Below are 22,323 nucleotides of genomic sequence, written 5' to 3' on the forward strand. Positions count from 1 at the left end.
AGCACATGAAGGGGCAAGCTGGGGCTTCACAGTGAGACAAAGAAGGCTGAGCCTAACACTTTGAGACTATAACTCACAAGGGAGCAACTGGAAGGATGGCAGTGAGACCCCTGCTCCCTGTGGCCATGTGGCCACTGGAACTAAAGTTAGGAGTCTTTGGCGACCAGTAATGTACAGAGAGGAGGGCGGAATGATAATCAGACCACAAAGAACAAGTTTGGGATAAGGGAGAAAAGAATCAAAAAGGGGAGGCCTCCCTGGTGGTTTACACTAAACTCTAGTTCTACGCAAAAAAATAAAAAAAAAAAAAAGGATCAAGGTGGGTTCTGAACTTCAGAGACACAAAGAGGCAGACCGTTGACTTGGAAAAGAAATCTGGACGCCAGGGTAGGGGCCTAAGGGCATCCAATGGGCCTGGGGACACAGAGGGACACTCTGCCCTCACAGGTGTACATTCGGGGGAGGTGGGGGGAAGGGGGAGGGTCACTGTTGGCAGTACAGAATGACATGCTTGATTTCTGCAAAACTGCAGTACTCTTTTGAAGCACCATGTACATGTCAGGTCTGCAGGAAGCACCATAAGCAGACTGCTGATTCCCTATCTGAACAAGAGGGTCACTGATTCCCTAGGCAAGAAAGCAGGAAACAAGGCCCAGGAGGTGAGCAGCTAGCTCATGCCCACCTGCAGCACACAAAGAGGCCAAGAGAGTACCATAGCCCAAGCTGGTGCTCAAAAGGGCTCTTATAACCCCCGAGGACACCCAAAGCACCAGGAAGGTTGGAGGATGGGCTATAGCTGCAGGACTTGATGTCTGCCCCAGAGATGACACAGAGCTTCTCTGACTTTGAGTATGAAGGTGCTTCTGGGAGGAATCCTGGCCAAGGGTCAGCACTCTATCCCGCACATGTGGGACTGCACTGTTTGCTGCCTGCCTTGTCAGGTCCCAACTCAAGACTCCCTCACCACCCCCAGCCCAGTCCCTCAGTCCAACCCTCCAAGACCTGCAGCCCTCAGATCTGACCTCCTACGGCATCTCTATTCAGAAGTGGAACCTGGGAGAGGTGGTGGGGATGCATGGAGGTTGGGGGTTCTCATGTGCTCACACCCCAGTGGTCATTAGGGGCTGAAAGGAAAAGAGGATTGAAATTCTCACCAAACTGGGACTAGAAGAGCTACTCCTCAACCGGATAAATGATGTCTATGAAACCCTCAGCTCACATTATATGGAAGATGGGGAATGGAAGAATTTTCCTGAGCTTTTAGGAAAGAAAAAGAAATGAAAGCCATCCAAACTGGAAAGGACAAAGGAAAAACTATCTCTACCAGCAGGTGGCATGATATATAGAAAATCCTAACAAATCCACAAAAATCATTACAGTTAAAAAAAAAATCATTAGTTAAATAGACTTAGCAAAGTAAAGAATAACAAAACCAACACACAAAGTTCACTGGTGTTTCTATAAACTAATGACAAATAATTCAAAAATGAAATTAAGAAAATAAGCTCACTTAAAATAGGACGAAAAATAAAATACTTGAGAATAAATCTGACCATGGAGATTCAAGATGTCTACACTGAAAACTACAAAATATAGCTGAAAGAAATAAAGAAGACATAAATAACTGAAAGAATGTCTTGTGTTCAGGGACTGAAGACAGTGTTGTAAAAATCTTCAGTGGGGTTATGTCCTAATTAACACACCATGAATTGAATCCTGTAAACAAAAAATTACTGACTGGAAGCTGTGTCTTGCTGCTGTTGTCTAGAACAAGAACAGCACTGCGGCTTCTACTGACACACACTGCTTTCACCGCTTTGTGAAGTGGAAATACTGTCAAGTCGGACCATTATTAAGACTGCAACCATCTGTATTCCCCAAAGTTATCAAGATTCAATACAGTCCTTATCAAAATCCCACTAGCCTTTTTTTTAAGAAATGAAAAAGCTGATCATCTTCAAATTCATGAAATTGCATGGGGCCCTGAATGGCCAAAACAACCTGGAAAAAGAACAAATTTGAAAGACTCACTTCTGATTTTGAACTTACTGTAAAATACCATTATCCAAACAAAATGATACTGGAGACAGAAATGGATATCAATGGATTAGAACTGAGTGAGAAACAAATCCTTACAACTATGGTCACTTGAATTCATACAAATGTAACAAGATGATTCAACAGGAATAATACATTTTCTTAAACAAACGGTACTGGGACAATTGGATTCCCATGTGCAAAAGAATGAAGCTCGACCCCTTAGCTCATACCATATACAAAAGTTAACTCAAAACACATCAAAGACCGGAAATCATTAAACTATTAGAAGAAAACATAGGGGGAAACTTTCATGACTTCAGATCTAACAATGGATTCTTACATTTGACGCTGAAAGAATGAACAACAAAAGAAAAAAATAAACTGAATGTACAAAATTAAAAATGTATGTGCGTTAAAGAATAAAAGAATGAGGGCCCTCCCTGGTGGTACAGCGGGTTAAAGCACAGTACTAAGAAGCCAAAGCCACTTCAGCATGAGTTTGATCCTCGGCCAGGGAGCTGACCCACATGGCACAGCAGACCTCTCCTCACCCGCCCGCTGCTCCCCTCAGCAGCGTACTTCATCAGTCTGCCTGTTGGTTCCCCACTCTGTCTCTAGTGAATCCTCTTGCCGTCCTGAACCTCTGGCCTGTACCCCAGTTCTGTATGCATAAATAAATAAATCTTTAAAAAAAAGAATATAAGAATGAAATGACAATCTGAAAAATGGAGGAATACATTTGATAAAGGTGTAATGTCCAGAATAATTAAAGGACTCTTACAACTCAACAACAAGGCAACCTGAACAACAGGCAAAGAACTGAAATAGACATTTCTCCAAAGACAATATAAAAGCATAAGAAATCACAAGCACATGAAAAGATGCTCAATACTGTAAGTTATTAGGAAAATGCAAATCAAAATCATAATGAGATACCACTTCACACCCATTAGAATGGCTGGACTTAACAAAATAGAAAAGTGTTGGTGAGGAGGCAGACAAAATGCAACCCTAGAACATGGCTAGTGAGAACATGAAATGGTGCAGCCACTGTGGAAACATGCTGGCAGTTCCTCAAAAAAGTTAAACATTGAATTTCCATATGACCCAGTAATTCCACTCCTAGGTACAGATTCCAAAGAATTGAAAACAGATGTTTAAACAATTCTTTATACAAAAATTCACAGCAGAACTATTCATAGTGCCTCCAAAATACAAATGACCAAAATGTCCATAAATGGACAAATGAATGAACACACTGAAATCCATTCACACTGTAGAGTATTATTCAGATATAAAAATGGCTTAAGTCCTGAAACAACAGATAAGAGATAACCAACATGATCTACCCACACATCAGAACATCATCAACCACAAAAGGAGTGAAGCCCTGACACATGCCAGGAGGATGAACCTGAAAACATGATACTGAGTGAGAGAAGCCAGACACAAAAGGCCACCTAGTATGTGACCATCACAGGAAATGCCTAGAACAGGCAAGTCCAGATAGAAAGCATATGAGTGGTTATATAGGTACTGAGGAAGGGGCATGAGGAATGAGGTACAGGGTCTTTTTTGGGGGTGTAGAATGTTCACGAATTAGACAGAGGTGGTTATACATCATGGCAGCTGCACTGAATGTCACTGACTTGTTCACTTTAAAATGGTGAATTTTATGTAAGTTTTACTTCATAAAAATTTTTTTTAAAAAAAAGTTCATAGGAAAAAGAAAAATAGATAGTGAAAGGAAGCCAGGAGGGCTGAGGCCACAGCAGGGAGAAAGGCTGACAGTGTAGCCTGTCAGCCTTTCTCCCTGCTGTGTGTCCCCTACCTAAGTCACTATCAAACCTGAGTTCCCCCTACTGGGTCCCTACAGAAAAGCAGACGATGTGCGAGAGCCCCCAAGAACTACTGCCCACAGGGTCCTGCTGCAAGTAGGATCTCCATGGGGGGAATGACCTTGATCTCCCAAACCTTCCTGGCACCCTGCTCTGTCTATACAGAGCAGCCCTTTGGAGGATCTGACAGGATGTCTACACCATGTGGTTTCTGGGAGATCCCACAGTAACCCTAGAGGCAGACAAACCTGGCCTGGCCTGGGGGTGGCCTTGAGGCACAGGGTTCCCTGGCCAGGTGGAAGCTCTGTACTCACCAGAGACCTCTTGGCTTCAGGCAAGAACTGTCCAAACTCGGAAAGCAGGTCCTCCTGACCCCGGAAGAGGTTGGCGACCTCAGTGAACACCTCCTCTTCAGACATGCCGCGGAAGGGCCGGCCCTTCGTGCTTAACTGCTCCTTCTGCCGATTTTCCAGAAAGGGAAAAGGAGTAGTTAGCCAAGGAACAAGCCATTAGCCCAGGTTGTGACATTCAGCATGTCCCTGTGGAAGAGATAGGACTCAGGAAGGAGAATCAACCTGTAGAGTCCACAATAGCCAGTAGACGAAGACCACACAATTCAGAAAATAAATACAGGCTGCCTACACATGAAACAAGGGCAAACTGAGAGATGTTTTAAGAAATACAATTTAAAGCAGCACTCAGTAGTGCTGTGAAAGATGAAAAGGCTGTGATTTCCGTTGCGGACATGGGAAGTAGGTATTCTCAAACCACATGGCAGATAGGAAGAGGGGCACCCGGTAGAGGGAAACCTGGCACCAGCTGCTTGAAAACATAATGCACTCATGCCCCGACTCTGGAATGCTCTTTCCAGAATCCTCTTGCAGAAGCAGTCTGTGCTGTTCTAGAACTTGTTACGAACACACAAGTCTGACTGCATTAACAGGTGTCCTGGTGAACAATTTGAATGTGTGGGGTTTGCATTTGTTGGCATTTTGCCCAAAGCAACAATGGATGAGCACAGAGAACTGCGCCCAACTGCCCAACTTCAGAGACACAGAGAGCTGCCCCCATACACCCCTCAACGTCTAGCATTGCCTCAGCTGTTAGGAGTCACCTGAGACCCCATCTGGGATTATAGTGTCCTGTCCTACTTCTGGAAGCTTCTTCCCAAGGACACAGAGGTTGCCACCTTCCTACCCTCATACCCACAAATGACTTCAGATCTCTTCCAATACCAAGGGCTGGAACTGCTTTAGGATTCATGTTATTCTGTACAGCAGCACTAATGTTTTTAGCTTGTCTTCTTTTATTATGTTGCTAAGACGGTTTTTGAGTACTGTGCCCTGATCCCAGTCCTTGCTTAGTGTGAATTTGAAGGGTGGGGTAGGACAGTACTGACCTTGCTCATCAAAGCACATGCAGGATGTAGTTATGAAGTTATGGACTAGACAACAGCTGCCCTCACTGACCTGAACTAGTACTGAGTTTCAACCAGTGACCTGGGGGGCAAGGGGGGAGGGCACTTTATAGATTAAACCTTAATGTACAAGGAGGTAAGGGTCGGGTCTAATGTGGTAGGGAGCAGAGCTAACCGAACCAAGAGACTGAAAAACAGTAACATATGGCAGCCTTACCTGGTACTGCATGCCCTGACCTGTTTGGTGTCTGTTAAAAAAAAAAAAATCTAGATAATTCTCACAAAAAGTCATAACTACAGACTCTCCTGAACAAACTGAATTCAGCTGGGAGTTGCAGTGTGGCAGGGAGTAGGGAAAACCTCATTAAAGCAGATGCTGGCCACTGCGAGGTTGAGGCCCAGGCCATCCGTATTCCACATCAATCCCAGGGGCTCTGGCTGGAGGACCTAGAGTCCTAGCTGGCCCTTCAAGCTTTCTCTGAGCTTGGAGTCCATCACTCTGACTGTGATAAGCTTGACTTCTCCAGCTCCCAGAGACACTACTTGGTCTTATATCAATCCTTATACCTCTAAGGTGTGATGATCCCACAGAATCTTTGAAGAAGCCAAAAATCCCTGGGTGAGGACGATATCCAAATTCTTTGCCTGTATCTCTCATCAAGTGTCTGCCCTCACTCCTGGACCTTTGCACAGGCTATTCCTGGAACCAAGTGAATCCACTTTTCTTCCATAGTCATCTGTCTAATAGTTTTAGCTGATTAAATATTCTCTACCTGACCCCCAATAGGACTGGCACCCACTCACGCCAACATATTTCTACACACAGCCCTCTTTTCTACCCCAATCATCTAGGCTTCTTTTATTACTGGATGAAGCCCTCAGGTAGTGGTCACCGGTCCTCTCTTGCCCCAGCACTGGGCACAGAGCATAAAGCAATCAGAATAAACAGTGGGCAGCTGTGCTGTCTACATAGTAAGTCATCCATAAAAAGACCATCTTCTTAGGTTCTTTTTTCATTATCTCTAATGTGTGTTTCCTTTCATGGGTATACTGGTGCCTCAAGGAACAAATTAAAATAAAAACTAAACTATTTCTACACCCACGTTCATAGCAACATTATTCACAATTGCCAGAATGTAGAAGCAACCCAAGTGTCCGTCAATGCCTAAATAACTAGGAAAATGTGGTCCATTCGCACAATGGGATAATATTCAGCCTTTAAAAGGGAGAAAATCTAACATATGCTACAACATTGATGATCTTGGAGGACATCATGCTGAGTGAAATAAGCCAGTCACAAAAGGAAAAATACTGTGTGATTCTACTTATATGCAGAAGAGTCAAATCTACAGAGACAGACTGGTGGTTGCCAGGGGCTGCGGGAGACATGGGGAGTGTGTGTTTAATAGGGACAGAGTTTCATTTTGGGAACAAAAGAAAGTTCTGGAGATGGAAGGTGGATGTGCTTAATACCACAGAACTGCACACTTAAAAATGGTTAAAAAGGCCCTCCCCGGTGGCGCAGCGGGTTAAAGCACCGCACTGAGAATCTAAAAGCCACTTCCTCAAGAGTTCGATTCCCGCCTGCCCCAGAGGTGACCACATGGCGTGGCAGACCTCTCCTGGCCCGCCCGCTGCTCCCCTCAGCAGTGTACTTCGTCGATCTGCCTGTTCTGCTCCCCGCTCTGTCTCTGGTGAATCCTCTCACCCTCCACATCTCTGGCCTGTACCCCAGTTCTATATGAATAAATAAATAAAACAAAAAAAAAAAATGGTTAAAAAGACAAATTTTGGTATCTATTTTTCAGTGCAGTAAAAGCATAGAAAATACTCGCCCCCCCCCCCAAAAAAAGCTAGTGAGAATGTAACAGGAGTTCATGAATTTAGACAAGAAAATTGGAATGCTTCTGATGCACCTAACAGTGCACCTAACAGTGGGTGTCACCACAAACACCCACATAGAAGTGTGGCCCAGATCCCTACCTGGTATGTGTGCAGTATCTCCAGAAACGATCTATAGATCTCTGGGTGGTCTAGAAAACGTGTCTTAATTTTGTTCACATAGCTGATGGCATTGTTGAATTCCACGGAATCCGACTCCAGGGGCACCTGAGGCTTGTCCTCCTTGTATGGTATCTGCTGTTTGAGGCTATCAGCACAGTCGCTGTGGTTGTGCGAATTCTCCTGACAACAACACACAGTGAGTTAGTTGGTCTGACACCCAAAAGAGACTAAGAAACAAAGGTGGAACTTCTTTCTGAGAACAAGCCAAATCAAGCACAAAGTTGAGGGTTTCACTTAGATGTAGGAAAGGTTACGTGTGGAGGGGTCTGGAGGGAGGGAAGTCACAGGAAACCTGCAGACAGTAATCCCCCTGGGTGTCTGTGGGCTATCCTAAGTAAATCTTATGAACTCACCTCCATCCCAATCTTCCATATTGATTGAAAGAACACAGAAGTCTAACCAACATGCTGTATTTTGAAAGATTTGTATTCAGGAGTTATTTACAAAAATCAAAATACTCAATCCTTTCAGAATAGAATTTTGGGCTATTGATAAAAGAAACCTTCCAAACCACTGCCAGTCCATCTCAGCAAGTGTTTTCATGCTGAAAGGTGCTGCTGTCAGCGGAGATAGGGCAACTCAGGATGTACGGAATAGGAGGGCCCTGCAGGTAAGGATGACCAGACTGGGGTTGAGGGGACCTGGAGTTTGCAACTTTTGCTGCTAAGCCCCAGGACAGTCATTAAGGACAACCTCTTACCTGTCAACCATGCCCTCTACTTGTATGCTTTTTTCCTCATTAAAAAAAAAAAAAAGCAAAAAAGACATACCTCCCCTTGTGCACCAGGAATACTAGCTCATAGCAAGACAGGGCCAAGCCACCCCCACCCCCACCATGACATTTATGTTCTACACTGGAATTCTGTGGGTAGTTCTGAATATGACTGCTGCCCCACTGATAAAAGCTGGGCTGCCAGGAGTGACCCTCAGCAACCTGCCGGTCTCTGCACGTGGGGGCTCGTCTCCAGCAGGTGGGGATCCTTTCGGTCAGACACCTAAGCAAGTCTTCCAGAACTGTACCATGCTAAACAAAAATGACCTGTCTCCCAGAAAGTCCCTGGAACCCCTTTCTCACTTCATTCTTCTCCAAACATGCACCACCTTCCTACAGGTAGCATATTTTACTCACATCATTGTTGGCCCACCCACCCTGACAGTGGCCCATTCTATTTTGTCCACTTCTTGTACCCCAAAGCCTAGAACAGCACTTTGTTTGGGGAGATCAGATGAACAAATGAAGGAACAAAATCAAGTCTACTTCTACTGCCTGTGTTACTCAGCACAGCACAGCACCGGGCACCAACCACCCTCTGGAGGTTCCAGTGGCAGCCACGCCACTGCTGCATACTTTGCCAAGCACCATGATCATCCAGGGGACTAGACTTCAGGGGCTGCCACAATAAAATACCACAGACAGGGCAGCTTGCATAACAAGCCATTTATTGTGTCAGCTCTGGAGGTTGGAAGGCCAAAACCAAGGTGCCAGCAGGACTGATCTTTCCTGAGGCCTCTTGGTTCATATGGTCAGCCTTCTGTGTACGTGCATTCCTGGGCTTTTTTCATATGTTCGTTGTCTTCTCAACCATCCCTCAGGTTGGACTATGGCATCCTAATAGCCCCATTTTACCTTAATTTCCTCTCTAAAGACCCTATCTTCAAATATAGTCACATTCTGGGTACTTACAGGGACAGGACATCAACATAAGAATTTGGGAGTGTACCCTATTCAGGCCATAACAGTGGGTATAGAGGCAGCTCTAGAAAGTGTGAGATGAGGAAAGCAGATACACAACTGAGAGCAGCCACACTTCTAAACATCACTTCTCAGCACAGAATCCACTGAGATATTCTTGGCAGTTTCCTTTGTTAGGCTCATAGAAGTCAACACGCTTATTCCCTGCAGGTATAGAGGGGCACAGGTTTGGCATGAAAGGTGCCAAAGGAGCCAGGTAGGGGCAGAGGGAGGGAGAAAGTAGCCCTGGAGCTGTGGTTTGCTTTAGTAGAGGCCGAGTGCTCCAACTAAACTCCCACCACTCCAATTCCTGGAATGAGCCCTGTGCAAGACGGAGAACCACTCCTCAGGCCAGGCTTGCAGAAGGGCCAGAGAGCAACGGGGTGGCTGCTGTGGCCCAGTCTGATGGTTTTTCATTTAGTTAAATGCACTTAGCATGTGACCTAGTAATTCTGCTCCTAGGTATTAAAAGAACTGGAAACAAGTGCTCACATAAATCCTTGCCCACACATCCACAGAAGCACTAGTCACAACTGCTGAAATGTGAAGTGTCAATGAGTGAAGGGTGAACACAATATGGTCCAGCCACACAGGGGAGGACCATTGTCATAACAAGGAGTAAAGCCCTGACACTCGCTGCAACTCAGATAAACCAGAAACATGCTGCTGAGTGGGAGAAAACAGACAGAAACCATTATATATGAATCCATTTATGCGAAATATCCAGAACGGTCAAATCCATGATCAGAAGGCAGTTTGAAGAGGGGCAAGTATAGTTTCCTTTGGGAGGGGTGACAGAAATGTTTCGGAATCAATGACAGTGTTGGATGATATTGTAAATAAACTGGAAACACTAAACTCTATACTGTAAAATGGCTATCAAAAGGAATTTTATGGTAAGTGACTATTACCACAATTAAAAAAAAATTATTTTAAGTAATCACTGGAAAATGTAAAAACCACCAGCTATACAAAAACCAGCAGTCTTCTATCTAGAGGTAACAGTTTGCCAACCTCTGCTCTAAACCTTCCAGCATATCACCAGTCTTTTCTCTGCCCTGAGTGGCTTTACCCAGGCAGTCAGAAAGACCTCCTGAATACTTGACATGGCCCTGCGAAGTCCCTCAGGTATCTGAGTCCACACAAAGCCCCACTTGGATATTTAAGAGACACTTAAATATCGAAAGGCACACTCCAGAGTAGCCCCTGCCCCCATTGTTCTGGGTCTTGCTCACATCAGAGCCATCTTCGCCCAGAGGCCCAAGCATCTTGTCATCCCCTTAACCTTCTAGCACTGCCCCCCCCACCCCGGGCTGCATTACCAGCCACTCTGCCTGGATAACAGCAGGCTCTCCCTAGCCTCCCACATCCTCTCTTGCCCCTTAATCCCCCTCCAGAAAGCAGTCACAGTGGCTTTTCTCTGGAAAAGAATCTTTCTCTGGCTTCTCAGACTCCTGGTGCTTTCTCACCCTTTCCCCTGCTTCTCCCAACTCCAGTGATTTCCTGTTGTACACACTTACCCACCCCCCACCCCCCCACCTCAAGCACACCTACTTTCCCATCTAGGCCTCTATGCCCAAACTGAAACATGCCCCAAACCTCTAGCCACCTGCTTCTCATGTGCCACCAAGCGAGGACCTCACAAGCTGGGACCCTGGGCAGATCTTAGGACTGGGTGGGCTACTCTTGCTTTGTAGGGACTGAGACAGACGTGAGGTGATTTGCTAGATGGCTAAGTGACTCTCTACTAGAAAATGTAGGTCTCCCTTGGAATGTAATGGCATCCCTCATATTATAGGCTGCACCCAAAGGTTTATTGCTCTACCTCTTCCTGGCTTATTCCAGTAACACATAAAAAAGCAGGTTCCCAGGGGAAAGGGACTTCCCTAAGTGAGACCCCTAAACTGAGATTCATCACTTTTTGGGACATTCAGTGGCTCTGTTCTCTGACATGTGCCTGGCACATACAAGGACACAGTTGTACCAAGACAGATGATGAATACCCAATCTGCAGGACTCAGTTTCCACAGGTGGGAAAACTAAAAAGGTGGGTTTCCACATTTCTTTTCTGAGCTCTACTATTTTGAAAAGTACAAAATAGGGGTGTGAGTAAGGAGCTCTGAGGAGAAAGCATCACCATTGAGGCCTGGATGACCAGAACCAGTGTGACAAGACTGGGGAGGCCGCAGCCCCAGGAAAAACATTCTTTCTGCATGGTCCCTGGTCCTCATCATGGTACTTGTCCTTGTTATTCTTGAGTGTTCTAACTGGTGGCTTTGTCCCCATGGATACTTGGTAACATCTGGTGACATTTTAGGTTGTCCCACTGGAGGAGGAGGTGCCATTGTATCAGGTGTGTGGAGGCAAGGGATACTGTTCAGCACCCACAAGGCACAGTAGTCAGCCCTTATCATGGTAGTGCTGAGACTGAAACCCCCCCGCAATAAAAGATCCTCAAAGCCTGGGATTCCCTCATGTCTGTCTCAGTACTTATGAGTTATACCTCATGGGTTGCAAACACACAAGGAGATGAAAAATAAAAACAAAGCTGTATTTCAAAAACAGTGAAACTGCAGACAAAAATCCAAAAAAACAAATCAGCAGGGCATTTTATGTGGGGAGCCCCATTTAGACTCTCAGTGAGGCAGGAGGATATCTTGTGCGTGGCCATCATGTAGCTGTCCAAATACCAGCCCCAAGTGATGAATAGGGCTGGGTGCTAGCAGGTTTGCAGTGCTGACTGAAAGTGGGTGGGCTGGCGAGTGCCCTGAATGTGTGTCTCCTGCTGAGAGAGGGGCCTACATTTGGCTGCTTCCTTACTCTTACTGGTATAGCAACCCACAAGGTGTGTGCATAACAGCAGGGACCCCAAGGCTATTTAAGGGAATGCTATGTTAGCATGGGTAGTTCATATGAAGAGCTGCCAGATAGTTACTCCAATAGCCAGGAACTAAGAAAGACGATTTCCACTTGGGGAGTGCAATTTAGGTCTTTGGCTCCAGCTCTTAGAGCACAATGGAAACTGTGATTGTTCTAAAGATTAATCGCACTAATGCTTTCATCGTCTGAGGGCACAAAGCCCCACACATCTGGATCCTAGGGCTCCAATTGCAAATGTGAAATGCAAGCTCTTTGGAATTCAGCAGTAGTAAGCTTCCAAGTTCCTTTTTAAAACCAAGCTGCCCCTCCTGGGCTTTAATGAGGCAACGTGCTGATGGTGGAGTGGTCCTTAAGTGGAGCAGGCAGGAATGATATACAAGTCCCCCTTGGAGTGCAAGCAGTCACTACTGCTCTCTTTCTAAATCCTGACCCTCTAGGAACTGATGCACCTCTTGGCAATTTTTTTTTATCAGAAACCTACAAAATGTTTCCTGCAGTAAGTTTTCGCTCCCTTACTATGTCTCAGAGACTGAGGTTGTTGAGGGAGTCTGAGGGTGGGAGGGAGGGAGAAAGGAAATGGAGGTAGTTCCTCCCTTAGAAGACACCCAGCAATGTCTGGTGACATTTTTTGCTATTTCCATGGGATGAAGGACTAGTGGGTTGAGGCCAATGATGCTACTAAAGATGCCCCAACATATCGGACAGCCCCCCACAGCAAAGCATTATGCCTTAAATGGCAATAGACCTGAGGTGGAAAAGAGAAAAAAAAAAAAAGACAAAGCTCAAACAGGCTTTCTTTTTCATAGGGGGCTGATGAGCTTAAGCAAGAAGGGACTGCAGACAGAGAAAGAAGGAACCATGGTTTGAGCTTAGCCAATGACCCTGTCTGCAATTAAATGAGCACAGCAACAATGAAAGTATCTATTCACACTGGAGGTGACACCAGGGCAGTCGGAGCAATCATACACTTAAAGATAAGGGTGGCCTGCCTGGTGTGCACAAAGGGCGAGCATCCAGCTGAGACTCTGGTGGCCACGGACTCTGTTTATTACTACAGGACCTAAAATTATGTTAGAAAGATGCCTCCCTGACACAAACACATCCACTCTTGATCCAAATTGTCCAAATGAATCAATTTGGGACACAGAGGGCTATCTGTGGAGGTGTTATGAAGTATTCTGATTTGATTTGGGAGACATTAGTTCATCTAGACAAGGAATCATCACCGGCTTTCAAGCCATGCAATACAGGAGGCAAGCACTACCAGGCTCCATGTCACAAGAATATCACTCAAACCACTGCAGTGGCATACCTGGTTTGACAGAGGTGACTGGATGTTTAACTTGCCATTCTTGGGAATGTCAATTCTGTACCCAAGGGGAAGGAAAGCGTTGAATCCAACAATGAGGTCAGGGTGCTCATGAAAGAGCTGCGAAACACGTCGAATGACTCCAGGGGTGTCAATGCTGGAACAGAGAAGGACTTCAGTGGGCGAGAGTGTATTTGAGGGCAAACTGAAAGCGAAATCCACTTCTAGTTCCTTCGACAATGCCATGTAACAAACTTCTCGACTGACAAGGAAGCACCCTAAAATGTGACCGAGTAATATGCCAAAGGCAATCAACTTCCCAAGTTGTTAGACTGGGCTCCCTGAGTCCTCTTGGACTCATCAAATATTTATTTACAATGCACAACTCCCCAAACACTCCAAGGATGTGTGTTGAGTTCTGAAAAAGTCAGGAGAGCTGACTGCAAGTCCTGGACTCTAAGATGTGAAGGGAGGCCAAAGCTCTGTAAACAATGTGATAAATTCCCTTTCATGTGAATCAGGGGTCAACTATGACAAAGGTGTTGATCCTTTGTCATGGCAATGCATAAATACCTGATGGCAAAGCATAAATACCAAAGCCCTGCAAGCATGGGAGTTGTATAAGAATTCAAGGGGGAAGGGGTTTCCTGCCAAGACTCTCAGTCTCCTGTCAAACAAGGGGATGATGGTGGCCCTCGAGTGGGTGCTTACAAGAACAACTAATGTGTTCTAAGTGCTCTGTGTGCCAGGTCCCTTACTAAGCATTTTTTGTACACTTCTTCCAATAGGCCTGGATTAGTGTGTGGCAGGTGAGATACTCACTTTGTGGTCAAGATCTGAGGGGCAGAGAGTGCTAAAACACTCAATAATCAAGACAAATAGCATCTTTAAACAGGGTATGAAAAAAGCAAACTTAACTTTTAAAAATCCTTGATGAACAAAATTAATTTCATCATCAACATTTACAGTAATGACAGGAACTGATCTTGTGTTTTTTCCACTCACCTCCCCCTGTCCTGCTCCCCTTGCAGAAATCCCACAACAGCTCCACAAGGGGAGTACTCCCCTTTCTTAAAAATAAAAAACCGAAATTGAACCTCACAGAGATTCTACGACCTGGACAAGGTCACTGAGTCCCCCGGCCCGGATGGGGTTCCCATCTCGCTCAGCCAGATTGTACCCACGGCGTATGGAGGAGCCCCAAGAATACCTCTGGCTTTTGAACTCCTTCATGATCTCCAAGAAACCGTTGTAGGTGGCGGGGTCGCTGCCAAAACGGATCTTCACCTGGTCCAGGTAGGTAAGGGCATCCTCCACCTGCGGGGAAGGGGAAAAGGGAGGATCCCAGTGGGCCAGAGTCTGTGGAGGCGGAATGGGGGCGTCTTGGGAAGAAGGGGACATTCCAGGGTTTCTGGTGGGGAAGGTGACGACTGAACCTCTGAGGGGCCAAGGTGCCGGCAAGGAAAAGGGTCCCTGGCGGAAAAGGCACAGGGCCTCCCAGAGGCCGCGGTGAGGGGTCGGGAGTCCCTGTGGGGTAGAGACAGGGCCTCACAGCGGCACAGGTAAGGGGTTGGGGGTTTCTAACCTAGAAGTGGTCCGGCCTCTGGACGGCCAAGGTGTCAGGGGTCCCTGGCAGGGCAAAGACCGGGCCGCCGAGGGGTCAAGGTGAGGGGAAGAAGGTCGCGGGTCTTTGGCGAGGAAGGGTACGTGCCGGGCCTCAGAGAGGCCGAGGTGAGGAATGATGGGTCGGGGGTCGGACGCCGGGGACCCGGGGCTGCGCGGAGTGGGGAGGCCGAGGCGGGGCCGGGAGGGGCCAGGGTGAGGGGTGTCGGCCCGGGGCTACCGGCCGACAGGGGCCCCGAGGGAGTGCGGGGGCGCCACTCACATGCACGGGCAGCTTCTCGTGGCCGGCGGAGCCCGAGCGACCCCAGCGGGCGCTGCTCAGCCCCCGGCCCCCGGGGCCGCCGCCGCCAGCGTGCGCCATGTTGGAATCGGAGCCGCGGCCCGCCCCGCCCCCGCCAGAGGGCCAGCGGCGCATGCGCGGACCCCGCCTCGGGGCGGGGCCTGGAATCTCAAGGAGGAGAGAACTCGGGGAGAGATTCTATAGGGTGTTATTCCTAAAATTAAAATGCTAATGCTTTATGGAGCGCAGTGGGCAGACCTAGACCTGCTGCCTGTTTTTGTCCGGCCCCACGAGCCAGTTCAGTTTTGTTTTGTTTTTTGAATCTTTTAAAGTTGGAAAAATGCAGAAGAGAAGACCATTTCGTGACATGTGAAAATTGTATGAAACCCAAATTTCAGTTTCTGCAAAATAAAGCTTTACAGGCACAGGCACACCCTATGTACCTATCAAGTCTGGCTGCTAATGGGCTACTATAGCACGCTGACTGGCTGCGACAGATCCTAAGATCCTAAGGTTCCCCACTGGGCCTCCCTGGTGACACAAGGGATTAAGACTCAGCACTATGAAGCTATATGAAGCCCTTTAGATACTCAGCCGGGAGTTAACCCACATGACCCACCAGACCTCTTCTATCACGCAGCTGCTCCTCTCAGCAGTGTATTTCAGTTGATCCACCTGTTCTGCTCCCCACTCTATCTCCTGTGAACTCTTTCAATCCCTGTCCCTCTGGCCTGTACCCAGCTCTTGTATGCATAAATAAATAAATCTTTTAAAAAATCTGTGGATCTTGATTTACTACACACCTCCTATCTTTACTTGCCTAGTCCTGACCCCACTCTCTTTCCCCTGGGCTAATTCAGGAAACTCAGCCAGTTTTCCAAGCCCTGGACTATCAATAGCTGAGGCCATTCCACAGCTACTTCCACATCTCTAGAACTTCCCACTTGTGAGAGAAACCTAAACATTCACAGTCAGCACTAAAGACCATCAGTACATTATGTGTAGGATTTTCCATCCAGGCACGTTTCCCTCTGTGAAGAACACCCTTTCAATGTTTGCCCAGCCTGACTGCTTCTGGGCCCCATGAACCAGATATACCATTTCCCTCACTAGAAACCTAGTTCTAGCTCATCATCAGAAAGCTCCTATGCATCCTTCAAAACCCAATCCAAATGCCCCCTCCTCTATCCCTTCATATTTCGTTATAAAACGTCTTCATATTATATCTGTCATGCTATATCTCTAACTCAAATCCCTAATAGAGTCACACTAGTGAGCATTAAATGAGTGTGAGTCAGTGAACAATTTGTATCTCTTTTTATATCTACAAAGGTGCAATAAACTTGAAAATATATTGGGAATGAGTGTATCATCTGCCATGCACTGTGCTAAGTATTAGAAATAGAATGGGGAACAAAACTGATGATACTGTTGCTCTCATAAAGCTTCAGTCTTTCCAGAAGGGTAAATATCAAAAATAATCACACACATAAATGTATGTAGCAAATACTTTAAAGAGAAGGTAAAAATTAATATTTTTCCATTCTAGTTACAATGTGTAACAAACCACCCAGGACCTAGAGCTTTGGAATGAAGATATTTATTTTGCCCTCCAACCTGCACTTGGGCCAGGGTTGGCAGGATAGCTCCTCTCTGGCTTCTTGGTGTCAGCTGGGTGCCTGCAATCCTCTGAAGGTTTACTTACTCACGTGTCCAGCAGTTGCTGCTGGCTATAGGTCAAGACCCGTGTTAGGGCTGTTGCCAGAACCCTATGTATGTGTCCTCCTCATGCAGCTTCAGCTTCCTCATGGCATGGCAGTAGTGTTCCAAGACCTATCAGGGTGATGAAGGGGGCAAGTGAGTCAGGTGGAAGTCCTATTGTCTCTTCTGATCCAGCCTTAGAAGTCACACAAAATAATTTCCACTGTAGCCTTTTTATGGTGGCTATTACAAAATCCTTCCCAAATTCAAGAGGAGGACAAACAGACATCAGAACCTAGTGAGTGGCCAGTTTCTAGAATAGTATGGAGGACATGAAATATTGCCATGACCATTTTTGAAAAATATAACCTGCCACAGGAAGACTTAGACCTGTCTAGCATGGAATGAAGAAGGCTTCCCAGAGGATGTCACCCCCAGCTGCATTCTGAAGGAGGGGTAGCATTTATCAAAAATGTCAGAGGGCCTTGCAGAACCCTGTGGAAGAAGGCAGTGGAGCACATTTGAAGGACTGAGCATAAAAAGACCATGTTCTTGGACTGTAGATTTGGAAGTGGGGGAGGGTGGAACACAGGAGGCCTGTGGAGAGGCCTGAATAGGCAGACCACTCATCCTTACGGGATGAGATAAATTTTTGTCTTGTCATTTAGCATTAGTAGAAAGCACACATGACTTTTACACAAGGAGCTGCTTGAACAGCTTTGAATTTGGAAGCAAATGCTCTGCAGGGAAGGGATTGGAGTACAGCCAAGGAGGATGCAAGGAGGCAGTTATACTGTTTATGGAACAGACAGTGGTGTCTGACCAGGGTGGGGCAATGAAGGTGGAAAGAAAGGGGTGGAAAGTAAAGTAAAGCAGAGAGGGTGTGGTATTGGGTAGATGTGGGGCGAAGGGAAGGAGCACTGAGGATTGATGGCTCACAGCCCAGAAAGGGATTCTGTAGGGTTCAGTACATTCCTGCATAAACAACAGCTAGGGCAGCCTGCAGCTTCTGAAGTCACCAGACAACCTGCTGGTGACTGTCTTCCAGAACCTACTGCATGCGGGCTGCTGGCTGCCAGGAGGCATTCTCTCCCTCAGGGAGGATGGTTCTATTCAAATTTCAAGGATCATTTTGCATTGTTCATTTTTTTTTTTTTTCATAAATCTCAGATGGTCAGAGGACGCCCTTGTTCATTTGGAGAGCAGGGAAGCATAAGCCAATTCTGCCTTGGCCTGCTGTGTACCTGTGTGTGTGCATGTGTGCGTGTGTACATGGGTGGGTCTACATGTGTTCACATGTATGCAACAGTGCAATGCAGCCTTTCATTCTTGTTCTTTAAAAGCACAACACATGCTAAGTTACTGTTTTTTCTTAACTATTGCCACCTACACAGAGTACAGACACACCTTATTTTATTGCACTTCGCTTGATTGTACTTCTAGATACTGTTTTGTTTTGTTTTGTTTTTCAAATTGAAGGTTTGCAGTGACCCTGCATAGAGCAAGTGTGTTGGCACCATTTTTTTCGGCAGCTTGTGCTCCCTTCCTGCCTCTATGTCACTTGTCACTAAATGTGAATATTTTTAGACAGAGTGCTATTGCATACTTCATACATGATAGAATAGTGTAAACATAACTTGTTAGTATTCAATTAACCCATTTTTGTTGTAGATAGAAACATAACTTTCAGTAAAGAAATCCTTTCACTTTGTCCCACCCTTCATGAGTAATTGTTTCACGCCTATTGTATATCTTTCCAGATTTATTTCTGTGCACATACACATATGCAAATCTTCTGACTGAAATATTTTGCCATGAATTCCACCTAGATTGGTATATTGGCATCAGTTTGGAGCACTATCGTACTTGGTGCGCACAGCCGTTGTTTAATTAAGATCACATGGCAGTCACTGGTCACACGCATCAAAATTGATTTACTTCCTGTCTCTGAATAGACTACTTTTGCTAATATTTAGATATTGTAAACCATACTTACACCATCATTGGACCTCTATCTCAGGTACAATCATTTCCGTGGGACAAAGTCCTAGAAATGGAATCACAAGGGCTGGAGATTTTTAGCATTAGTCATTCACCTCAGATTCTCTGAGGTGAATCTGTTACATCGTACCCAAATTCCTTTGTGCAGTCCACAGCTGTACCACATATGAAGATTGAGAACACATCACAATCAATGCTGTTGCCCAATCCACCAGCCTTTGGGTGGTAGAGGTCAACTAAGGCATCACGTGGAATTCAAATTTTCTCTTGGCACCCCTGGGGGCAATTAGGAGTATTATTTTCCTGATGGTCATTTTTTTTTTTTACCAGGAATGCATATAAGGTCATATTTGAGAATCTGTTGGTGCAAGGGAGCATTTTGAAAATTCTGGAAATTTTTGTCTTCACTGGATTCATGCTTTGCCATGGAATCTAATTCTACGCAGGGTGTTCACCCATGCTGCCTGTCAACTCAGAGTCATCTGTGTTTCCCACAATTTCAGGTGTCATCTTCCTGCTTCTGTTCATATTCTGGAAAAAAAAGGAAGTTGTAGTTTGGAATTGTATTGCCCATATAATCTGGTTGTATACAACCAACCCCCAGCCTTGAGTCTGATGCTCCTTACTGCAGTGATGTGCCTTGAGACATCTGGAGCATGTTCACAGGCTTAAACATTCATAGACCCTGCAGAGATGAGCACCAGACAGGAACTGGAGGTCCACAGAGTCTCTGGTCTTTGAAGATTGAGGCCCTCAGAAGGTGGTTCAGATGAGAAAAAGTCACTTGTCCTGGGTAGATGATTCCTAAAATGCACAAACCAGCTCAGCAAAGTGGCATGTGCAGCAGAAAGGGAAGAGTCTGCAGGGGGAGGCTTGGTGCAGCTGAGGCAGGAAGGCAAGCTGGCAGCTGCACAGTGTCAAAGCAGGGGAACCCAGTATTGCCAAGCCATACCAGCCTCCCTCCATCTTTTTTGGGGACGAGGCAGCTGCCATGGCATGGTCTTCATCAACAAACTTAACTTTAGGTACACTGGGAAACTAAAAATTGCGTGTCTTTACCACAGTATTTGCTTTACTGTGGTGGTCTGGATCCACTTTCCAAATGTACATTGAAACCCTTAGAGCTGACAGTTTAAACAGACCAGCCTTGGAACACAGATTTCCTTACCCTTTCACAGCTTTCACAGCATTAAGATAACATTTGGAGGTAAGTATTTTGTTGGACATTATATTCATGAAATTTAAAAGATGAGATGAAAAGATCAAATTTTCAGCTAATCTTATCCTCCCACCTGGCAAACTTTATCACCCAAATCTCAAAAGTCCAGAATTATTTGTGGCAGCCTGTTAAGATAGTACTGACATCTTTAACACCTGCTGCCTGTACCCTGTGATTCCCCCATCCTGGAGTTTTGACCACACATCTGACTCTAATAAACGTCACTCCTACAATTACATTACTCCATACAGCAAAGTGGAAGCAATCCTGTAGGTTATTTGATGTTCCAAATCAGTTGATTTGAGTTCATCAGACAGTGATTAAAACATTATTATTATTATTACTACAGATGGGCCTGGCCTAACCAGGGGATAACCTTTACAAGTGTCTGGAGTTCAGCAACTGGAAGCAGCAGAGAAATATAATCCTGCTATGTTGAAAGGAGGACCCAATCATGCCCACAAACTGCCTATGGAGAGAGGCAGCCTCTAGAACTGAGAGCCACAGCCCTACAACCACAACAAGCTCAATTTTGCTCACTGGCCTGAGTGAGTATAGAATAGGACTTTGAGCCCCTTGATGAAATTCTGGCCTGGCTGACATCTATAATACCTGAGCAGAGAATCCAGCTACACTGTACCAGGACTTCAGATGCACAGAAACTGAGATAATAAATAGGTGATATTTTCATCTGCTAAATTGGCAGCTATTTATTATGAAGATGAAACAACCTTGTGAAAAATATTTACCCTGAGATTATGCTGTGCCAATATAGATTCATGAAGTATAACAAAGCAGCACACTGGTAGGGGAGTCTGGTCACGGGGAAGGGAGTTATTCATGTACTGGGTAGCAGCTTAAGTGGGAAATCTCTAACTTTTGCTCACGTTGGCTGACTCTAAAATTGCTTTAAAAAGCAAAGTTCATTAAAAAACAATGTTTGCCCTGAATCTAAATAAGCCTTAAGACCAGGATTGTCGTACTTTTCTGTTAAGGATTAGATTGTAAATCTTTTTGGCTTTGGGGCCACCCATTCACTGTCACTGTAGCAAGAAAATAGCCCCAGGCAATATGTAAATGAGTGGGCAAGGCTGCTTGCCAAGAAAACTTAACAAAACAGAACTGCCGGCTGTGGTTTGTTAGCTCAACTTTAGAAGTTAAGAGACAACCAAATGCAACGCATGAACAAAGCTTGATTGCTTCCTAACTTGAAAAGAAATAGCTATAAAAGTTGCTATAGGTATTAGGAAAATAAAAGATGTTTATTAAAAGATATTAAACTAAATAACAATAGTTAGTTTCATAGGTGTGTGTGGCTCTATAGAATGACCTGATTCTTAAAAGATGCCTGCCTGTTAGGTTTTCACAGCGTGAAGTGTCCTGATGTTCCCAGGGTTGGAACAAGGTGAGGTGAGTGAGACTAATTTCAGGCAAGCTGAGATGCCATCATTATTTAAAACATTGATATTTTGTTCATCATACATTTTTTACCCATTTTGATTTTTAAAAAAATATTTTTAAAAAACATCATTCCTTTTGATTATTGAGATTTTTGGTGTCCCCTTCAGCTGTGTCTGTGGTTGACTGTCTGATCTTCCCCGTCCTGGGCCCGGCCTAGTGCAACTCTGCTGTAGGTTTGAATGTTTTTCAAATTAAGTGGGACATGCCTGGATTTTTAAAATAAATTACAAAATGTAGATTTTGAAAGTTCTCCAAAATGTACAGCTAAGTATGGTGATGATTGTTAACTAGACCTGTGGTGATCATCTGATAGGTAGCAACTCACTTTAGTGCTTCACTTAGTGCACTTCCTGGTGACTTTTTTTTTTTTTTTTTTACAAACTGAGGTTCATGGTAACCCTGTCTCCAGCCAGTCTGTGGAGTGCTGCATTGCTCCCACAGTATTGCTGTCTTCTCGTCTCTGCACCACATTTAACTTTGTTTTTAGACATAATGCTCTTGCATGCTTCATAGATGACAGTGTAGTATAAACATGACAAAGTATCCACCAGGAAGCCAAAATTTTTGTGTGACTCCCATATGACATTAGCTTTATTGCAGTGATCTGGAATGGGACCTGCTAGACCTCCAAGGTGTGCCTGTATATCAAATTAATTGTTATACATCTGAAACTAATATAACGTTATTTGTATCAATTACATCTCAAATTAAAAGTCTCTGGAATTTAACATAAATTGAATCCTGCTGTGTGTAGCAGG

The 22,323-nt window shown here is 45.2% G+C and overlaps 1 protein-coding gene and 1 pseudogene across 1 annotated transcript in view; both read right to left on the reverse strand.

The window, feature by feature from the left end:
• SIN3B (SIN3 transcription regulator family member B) overlaps positions 1-15,291 on the reverse strand; it is a 35,698-nt gene extending 20,407 nt beyond the window's left edge. Inside the window, exons 1-5 of the mRNA XM_004688641.2 lie at positions 15,166-15,291; positions 14,491-14,597; positions 13,284-13,437; positions 7,279-7,479; positions 4,193-4,336 (exon numbers count right to left, since the gene is read on the reverse strand). Of these exons, the coding sequence (XP_004688698.1) occupies positions 4,193-4,336; positions 7,279-7,479; positions 13,284-13,437; positions 14,491-14,597; positions 15,166-15,264 (705 nt within the window). The 5' untranslated portion in view covers positions 15,265-15,291. The remainder of the gene's footprint in view (positions 1-4,192; positions 4,337-7,278; positions 7,480-13,283; positions 13,438-14,490; positions 14,598-15,165) is intronic.
• A 3,830-nt stretch (positions 15,292-19,121) lies between these two features.
• On the reverse strand, positions 19,122-19,878 carry LOC101620334 (annotated as a pseudogene).
• Between the last annotated feature and the right edge of the window lie 2,445 nt (positions 19,879-22,323).

This window comes from Condylura cristata, unplaced genomic scaffold (assembly GCF_000260355.1).
Source record: "Condylura cristata isolate star-nosed mole 26May11 unplaced genomic scaffold, ConCri1.0 scaffold00024, whole genome shotgun sequence".
In the NCBI taxonomy this organism is placed as follows: Eukaryota; Metazoa; Chordata; class Mammalia; order Eulipotyphla; family Talpidae; genus Condylura; species Condylura cristata.